The following is an 8,458-nucleotide window of genomic DNA, read 5'->3' as shown; positions in this document are numbered from 1 at the left end:
GCTCAAACCCACTGGGTGTATAGGTGACAGAATTAAAAACTGGTTTTCTTTTAACTTTATGGAATCCCCCCCTCCCCTCTCTCTCTCTCTCTCTCTCTCTCTCTCTCTCTCTCTCTCTCTCTCTCTATATATATATATATATATATATATATATATATATATAATTTTTTAAAAGTCAGCATGTCCCTTCTTGTGGCACAGTTAGCAGTTCTGCTGTGTTTCTGAATGAGGAGTAATCCTTTTAACTATAGAGTGGCAGGGATGTGTATACTTCCAGAGGGGGGATTGCAATTCCCATTACTCCTACCCAGTATAGTCAGTGGTGGGGAATGCTGGGAGCTGCAGTCCAGCCATTTAGGGGGCCACATGTTCTCCATACCTAGAATGTTGTTGTGTGCCTTCTATCACAGAGTTTTCTTGCCAAGATTTGTTCAGAGGGGTTTTTCCTTTATCTGAGGCTGAGAAAGTGTGACTTGCCTAAGATCACCCTTGAGTGAGGATCCGAACCATGGTCTATTGAATTGTAGTGCATCACTCAAACCACTGCATATCCCCAGCATAGCTATATCTAATCTTTATATAACAATTGAAGGCAAAAGAGAGAGATGGACTTATCCCACACCTCCAATCTCCCAGTAAAATTGTGAACTTGTGGAGGTCGGTGTGACATAGTATTTCAAGTGTTGCCAAATTCCGGGGAATTCCCCAGAATCCAGAGAATTTAATTAATTTATTTCCGGGGATTTTGACTGGCTAATAATAATAAATATTGGGGAATTCCAGGGATTTTGGATTTTGGTAAAACATTCTGGGGAATATCTTTGAGGCTTGTTGACAATACTGGACTCTGGAGACCAGGGTTCATTATTTTCCCCAGCTTGCCCATGAAACCCGCTGGGTAAGTCACACTCTCTCAGCCTCAGGGCAAACCCCCTCTGAACAAATCTTGCCAAGAAAACTCCACGATAGGTTCACCTTTGGGTTGCCATAAGAGAGAAATAACTTGTAGGCACACGATGATGAGGACGACAACAACAAGAAGGTACAGTGCTGGAGAAAAGATGACCTCGAAGTTATGAACAAGTCTCTTTGTCGTTGGCGGGCACTAGATGGCAGCAGACTGTAGGAGAATTCATTTAAGCAAATCCTGAGCCATCAAATCCCTGTTGCTGCTGCCTTATAGGAATTTATGTAAGCTTGCCTACAGATATGCAAATCCAAGCAAGTAGACTTAGGCAATGCTGAAGGAACATCCAGCATTGCAGCAGTTTCAGTTATGGGTTGTCCTTGAATGACATAGGGGCCCCAAAGGAGAGCTGCTATTTTCCTCTTTCAGAATTCTAATTCTAGCCTTTTGAATAAATAGGCTTATGGGTTTCTTGTGTGTGGGTGTGTGTATGGGTGTGTTTTAAGGGAGGGAGACAGGCAGTAGGTTTTCTTGATTTCAACTAAGTTTATTCCAAAAGGATGGAAAATCCAAAATGACATTCATCCTCTGGTAGCAAGCAAAGGATGCAACCCACACAGAAATCCTGCACAATCCTTTCTGCATTGAATGCATGGTTGGTCTGTGATGCCTCCCTTTAATTTGAACTGTGTTTGTGCAGGGTATTCCTCAATACAGTTGTTTTGGACTGACTGGGTTGGTTGGGCATGTGGATCAATACATATGGCTGGGCCCAAGTTGGGAAGTCCTGGCACAGAGGAATGTTGCTCTGTTTATCTGCAGTTTTGTGTTACCTGGAGTTCTGTGTTGCCTGAACTTCACCATCTTATGATGGTGAAAGTATGGCCTTTAGGTTGCATGGAGCTTGCAAATCCCACTTTTGCATCTTCATGGCCACCTGACAGTCCTCCCCACCCCTGCAAGCCTCTCAACTATGTTGGCATAGTTTTGGGGCAATTTCTTGCTTAAAAACTGGCCAAAATTGTGAGGCAGATTGCCACCTCTCAAGCCTCCCTCCCCAAGCCAGAAATGGCAACCAGATGTGACACTGTGCCCCAGGATGGCTTGCATGCGGTGAAAATTCCTCCAATCTGCTGTTGACCACCCTTGCCTTACTACTATAGTCCTGCCCCCTGGAGTAGCTACTACTAATACAAACATTTGAAAACTGTGGCTAACATCCTGTTAAGCAGTTGAGATGTTGCAAGCTAGAGCAACGACCACAAATGCCCCTAAAATTCATCTTTAAAACCAGGCAGCCATTATTGTTAGCTTCTCGTGTTGTGAACCTATGAACCAAAGATTTCAATAGAAACATTGAAATTCTTCTTTCGGGGGAAATAATATGTGGAAGCCTGGTGATTTTTTGTTTGTTTGTTTGTCCTGTTAAAAATGGTGATGTCACTAACTCAGTAACATTCTTTTTTTAAAAGCAATGCAGCTGTAGCACTAGCAGTAGCAAGAATATTTCCATACTGCTTATCAGTGAACTAGCACTCCCTAAGCGATTTACAATGTGGAAGCCAACTGCTCCCAACAAGCTGAGTGCTCATTTTACTGACCTACAAAAGGATGGAAGGCTGAGTTGACCTTGGAGTCCTCCATGATCGAGTTTACAACATTTTGGTTGCAGGACCAGCATTTAACCACTGTTCCACCAGGGCTCCTGCAGTGAGTGATGGAGTTCGGCAGCACTGGTGGGCAATGTGTCAAAGTACGATGCAACCATCTCTTTCTTGCTAATGAGTTGCAGTGATGAGCAGCTGAGAAAGGACTCCTTGCTTTTGCCTATCACACTGCAGCTTACTGGTGGGAGAAGGCGGTGTGCATCATCCTTCAGCATCCCATTCACCAGTGCCACAGAATTTGGCTGCCTGGTTTTCAAGGATTTTAGGCAGTCAGATTTGGAGATGGAGTATAACTATGACAGTGTAGGTTTATGTCCCATGCAGGATCTCAGCCGACATTGGCAGATTTGAGGATTGAGGTTGAACTATGCCCACTTTCAGCCAATGCCAGAACTTTGAAATATACTTTTTAAAAGCAGCAAGTTACAGTTATAACCCTAAGCCACCACCAAGTATTTGTGTGTGTGTTGTGTGCCTTCAAGTTGTTTCTGATGTAAAGCAACCTTAAGGTGAAAACTGTCATGAGGTTTTCTTGGAAAGAAGTGTTCCAAGGAGGTTTGCCATTGCCTTTCCCAAGGCTGAGAGAATGTGACTTGGGCTTTCATGGCTGAGCTGGGATTCAAACCCTGGTCTCCAGAGTCATAGTCCAACTCTCAAACCACTATACCACACTGGCTCTACACTAGTATTTAGTTACCATTATATTTTCATACCAATTTTCTTTTTCTAAAGTTAACCATTTCTCAAAAATAACTGTAGCAGCCTCCTTTCAGTTACTTTTTAAAAACCTAGCAATAAAAGTATTATTAAAGTTACAGGTTAACTTTTTATAAAAGTCACACAGCAAATGGAGCAAAATTATATCTTGCTACATTTACAACCACATAAGTAGAACTTGTACTTTTGTTACAGGAGTTATACCCTTGTTATAGGAAACAAAGTCAGTGTGGGTGGGGAACTAAATATATCTAAATCTTTTATCTTGTAACTGATTATTACCAAGCTCAGTTAAAAGCTGATAAAGACAACACTGCACTTTCAGAACATTGTGTCCTGTTACTTTGCTTGATCACTTTCCCATTGAGCATTCACAGTCACAAGAGCTTTTGCAACTCACTAGCGTTGCAAATCCAGTGTGATTGTGCATGAGCAGTTATTAGAGACCAATGAACTAAACCTGATACACAAGCTGCTCTGAGGCCATAGTACTACTGCTTGCAGGCTTTCCTCTCAATCAGCCAACTCTAGACTGTCATCAGGACAAAATGCAGCCCAGCAGAATAGTTTGGCATTAGCAGCATAGGATGGAAGGGCCTGCATCATCCCTTATCTTTGAAAACTCTCAGTCTTGTATTTCCTTTTAAAACCTCTTAGGGCTGTGGCCTGCTTTCCCAACAGGTAGCTTGATCCAGCAGGTACCCATCAACAGGCAATTTGATCTGCTGCAAGTTTCTCCACACTCCTCCCTTCCATCTATCACAGATAGATGACTTCATGATGATGTCTCTTCTGGAAGCTTCTCATCTCCTTGCAGCACATTTAGACTATGCTAAGGGTCAGGGCTGGTGCAAGACATCTTGCTGCAGGAAGCAACCCATGTTCTCTCCCCCTCTCTCTTTTTCATGTACAGAAGTTGAAAAGGCACTCATAACTCTCTCCTCCAGTGTCTTACTGGAACTTCCCACCCACCTCTCCTAACGGAAGATCTGTTCCTTGTAAGGCTGCCTTCACCTGTAAATTGTACCAACCTCTGCTTTTCTGGAAAGGGCAGGCAAACTTCTGTAAGGGCTGGTGCAAGACATTTGAGTTCCATTTCTGAGACGTTCTTGGGGTCACTGGATCCAAGTGGTGGGTGACTCCCAAGGGCAAATGGGAAGGAAACAAAACTAGCAACATGTCTTAGTGTAAAGTTCTTACTCCCAGAAGAGTCACCTCAACCTTTTAGAATAAGGCGGGGGGGGGGGGGGTTGATATCATTGTGAAGTCCTGGCCTTTGGAGGAATCACATAGGCTGGATTTGGACCCCAAGATTCATCTCATAGTTTGAGATTCCTCAATTGTGTACAAAAGCAATTGAATTGTGCTAGGATAATGTGAAGGAAGAATCCTTTAACATAGGCACTGGCAGCAACCTGATGCAGAAGCTAAAAAGGCCAGTGTGATTCTAAGCTGCATCAATACAAGTATAGTGTTTAGATCAAGGGAAGTAATAGTGCCACTCTATTCTGCTTTGGTCAGGACTCACCTGGAGTACTGTGTCCAGTTCTGGGCACCACAATTCAAAAAGGAAGTGGACAAGCTGGAGAGTGTCCAAAGGAGGGCCACCAAAATGGTGAAGGGTCTGGAAACTATGCCCTATGAGGAGAGACTTAGGGAGCTGGGTATCTTTAGTCTGGAGAAGAGAAGGTTAAGAGGTGTTATGATAGTCCTGGAGTGGGAGTTTTCTGGCCAATTCAAGGGAGCGTTTTTCCTCTCTGGCAAGGGTGTTGGCCTCACAAGCACAATGATTACAGCTATCATTTCTGTGAAGGCAATGGAAGAAAGCCAGCAGATTCTCAGCTGGGTGTGACTTTCTCCCCAGATAACTCCTTATTTGTAGCTTACAGTACTCCCTTGTTCCAGAGTTGTGGGCAGGGAGGGACTGATGGTAGTACTAAATATTCTTCAGACATGTACATGCAATAGCAATAGCAAGTACATTTCTGTACTGCTTATCAGTGCACTTAAGCACTCCCTAAGTGGTTTACAAAGTGTAAGCTAATTGCTCCCAACAATCTGGGTACTCATTTTAACCACCTAAGGAAGGATGCAAGCCTGAGTCAAGCTTGAGCCCTTTTGCTGGTACTGAACTCACAACCTTACGGTTTGTGAGTGAGTGGCTGCAGTACAGGCATTTAACCACTGTGCCACCAGGGCATAAGGCAAAAAGATGATTCACAGTGAGGAGTCCCTCTCAGCCACTGGTAGATACTGTTTTCCCCCATTAATTTAATCAAACTTTCTTATTTTATAAAAAGATACAATTTACATCGGTGGTCATCATTCTGATTTTGTATTTCAGAGGCCAATGCTTGACTCTGTTTATGTTCACTGCTCATTTCCACCCATACACCATCACCAAACAGTGTAGCCATCAAATGATGAAGGTGCACAGGTGAACTAGCCAACAGCACTATTCTTCCTTCTAATTCTCCTCATATGACTCTTGGTTGCTACATTTAGGAAACATTTCATAAGAAGCAATCTTCTATGTTTAGAAGAGGAAGGGTGCTTGGTCAGTGTGACAAATTTATTTAAATGGTTGTCCTACCCAAGCTTGGAAATGTTACATTTTTAAATGTTGTAGCCCCCCAAAGCAGTGGTTCCCAACATTTCCTATGCCCCAAACCCCTAGGAAATGTTTGATTAATGTTCACACTCCCTTAAGAAGTAATCTCATATTTGAAGGTGAAAAGGTCTAATTTCTAATTTTTGAACTACAAATTGAACCAATACTATATCGTGGAAGAACAAACTGAATTTTTTTTTTTTTTTTTGGCCACATCAGGAGAAAACATGGCTTATTAGAAAAGACAACAATGTTAGGAAAGGTGGAGGGAAGTGAAGAAGACCAAACGGTAGATGAATGAACTCAACTAAGGAGGTCACAGGTATGAATCTGCAAGAACTTAGAATAATAGTGGCAGATAGAGTTTTGGAGATGCCTCGTCCACAGGGTTGCCATGAGTCGAGATTGATCCGAGGGGGGTTAACAACAACAACAAAGAGTGTTTCAAAGTCCAGAGTCTCCCTGCTGTTCTAGAGGACAGCTCTCTGGTGTGACTTGACCAGCCACACGGGCAATATGTTCTTTCCAGAAGCCACATGTAAGAAGGTCTTCTTCACCCAACATTACCCTCACTGCATCTTCAGGATTACCTTCTAGGTCTCAAATCTCTTCTTCAGTTCTGACACTCTGGGCTGGACCACAGGCCTGGGAACCAAGGGGCGTTGTGTGACCTGTCCAAAGACAGGTATGGTCTCCTTTGCCTCCTTGACATCCTTAGTCACACTAACTTTTGTTTGGAATGATACTGCAGGTGCCTGGATGCTGGAGCAACTGGTGACTGGTGGCTCTGCTTCTGGGCTGGAAAAGGCTGCTAAAGAGTCAAGGATCTGGTGAACCCTTGGTTCCTCTACAGATGTTACACCAGTGTGGCTTTCTGTTCTATTTGCAATAGGATGGGAGACCTCCTGGTCTATGTTCTGGGTCCATGCCACATATGATACCTCACTGTTATCAGAGGCAGCCATCTTTTCATCCTCCTCTTCTTCTTCCTGGAGCTGGAGCAGTGGTGCCTTCTCAGGACCAGAAACCTCTTCAGATTCAGAGATACCATGGCTATATTTCTCATTGTCCTGGTCTGCAGCACTCATGGACAGTAGCAAGGCACTCTGCATATCCTCCTGGTCCAGAGAAGCCAGAGACATCCGATCCACAGACAAGGACTCTCCATCATCCTGTTCCTCAGACAGGGGTTCATAGAGGGTCTCTCTGCTGGGCCTCATCTGCAACAGAGAAGGAGATACTGAGTTATCCAAGGGGTAGTCTAAAGCAGGAGTGGGCAACTGTGGAAGGCTAGGGGGTTGCATTGGTCTCCCAGGATACCTTGGAGAGCTGCACCCCCCTCAACACACACAGCTCTGCAAAACAAATCAAAAACATTTTTTGCCCCTGAATGTCCTTGGGAGCAATGCCAGTTGTTTCAGCTAGTGTAAAAATTAAGTGGGGGCACCAAATGTGGTAGAAATGCCCTCCACACCACTTAGAGGTCATTGTAGTGCATTTTGGAGCAACTGGGGGGGGGGGGAATTCGCATATGGCACATGGCACACTTTGCCCACCTTGATACAAAACACCCTTCTCCAGATGGTTTAGACTACAGCTGTGATAACCATTTACTATTGGCCATGCAGACTGGGACTGATGGGAGCTATGGGTCAATACACTCCAAGGGTCAAAGGTTCTCTGTTGCTGAGTTAGAGTTTACTCCTCTTAGAGCTACAACTGTAATGGACTATAACTGTCAGAATCCTAAGAACCATGCTGGTTGATAGATCCTAGAGTTGCAGTCCATAAAAATAACTTTTCCAAGTTCTGGTTCCTCGGAATCAGAGTTACAGCATGCCATCTGTACCTGAGCATCTTTGAATAGTTGCACAGGAGTTTATCACACAGGAGGATTTTCTCTTAATTTCGAATGAAAAGAAAGTGGGGCCAGAACACATTCACGTGAATTCGCTAGTTCAGCAAATTTACGTGAATTCAAATTGCATTTGAACTGACTTCCCATTGTCCAAAAATAGCTTCCCATTGCCCGAAATTGCATGTGGTAGTCTATCAGAAATAACATGAAACTCCATGATTGTGTTCCGATTGCCATTGGATTATACTTCCAATTTCCCTTGTCTGATAACGTCCAATGATGCCTGAACAAAGAGGGCTCACCTTCATATAGAAGTTCTTCTCATCTAAATTGCAAAAATCAAGGCTACGAGTGCCATAGAGAGGCCGTCCGGCTTGGCTGGGCTCCAACAGGTTTAATGTCTCAAAAATTTCACCTAAGAGATCAAAGTCGCCTGAATTCAGGACACCCGGTTGCAGATTTTCACTTTCATCTTGGCCCAGGGAGCAATCCAGTGATGTTGTGCTGGAAAAGGCAGAAACATCCCTGGGAAAACACATATATTTGACATGTGAAGCATGATCAGGAATAAAAAGAGCATGGCATCTTATGATGAAAGCAGAATCTAAAGTGACATGGGCCCGTTCTGCACGAGCAAAAAGTATGTACTAGGTACGTACTAGGGTTACGAAAGGGCGTCCCTTCTGGATGCCCTAACC

At 43.8% G+C, this 8,458-nt stretch overlaps 1 protein-coding gene across 1 annotated transcript in view; it reads right to left on the bottom strand.

Moving 5' to 3' along the window:
* Positions 1-5,867: 5,867 nt before the first annotated feature.
* DENND1C (DENN domain containing 1C) overlaps positions 5,868-8,458 on the bottom strand; it is a 43,540-nt gene continuing 40,949 nt past the window's right edge. Inside the window, exons 22-23 of the mRNA XM_089509845.1 lie at positions 8,063-8,285; positions 5,868-7,122 (exon numbers count right to left, since the gene is read on the bottom strand). Coding sequence (XP_089365971.1) covers positions 6,496-7,122; positions 8,063-8,285 — 850 coding nt within the window. The 3' untranslated portion in view covers positions 5,868-6,495. The remainder of the gene's footprint in view (positions 7,123-8,062; positions 8,286-8,458) is intronic.

This window comes from Sceloporus occidentalis, unplaced genomic scaffold (genome assembly GCF_023333645.1).
Source record: "Sceloporus occidentalis isolate IW3139 unplaced genomic scaffold, rSceOcc1.0.p SCAF_1, whole genome shotgun sequence".
Taxonomy (NCBI): Eukaryota; Metazoa; Chordata; class Lepidosauria; order Squamata; family Phrynosomatidae; genus Sceloporus; species Sceloporus occidentalis.
Note: the sequence above shows the minus strand (reverse complement) of the source record. Positions and strands in the feature narration are given on the sequence as shown.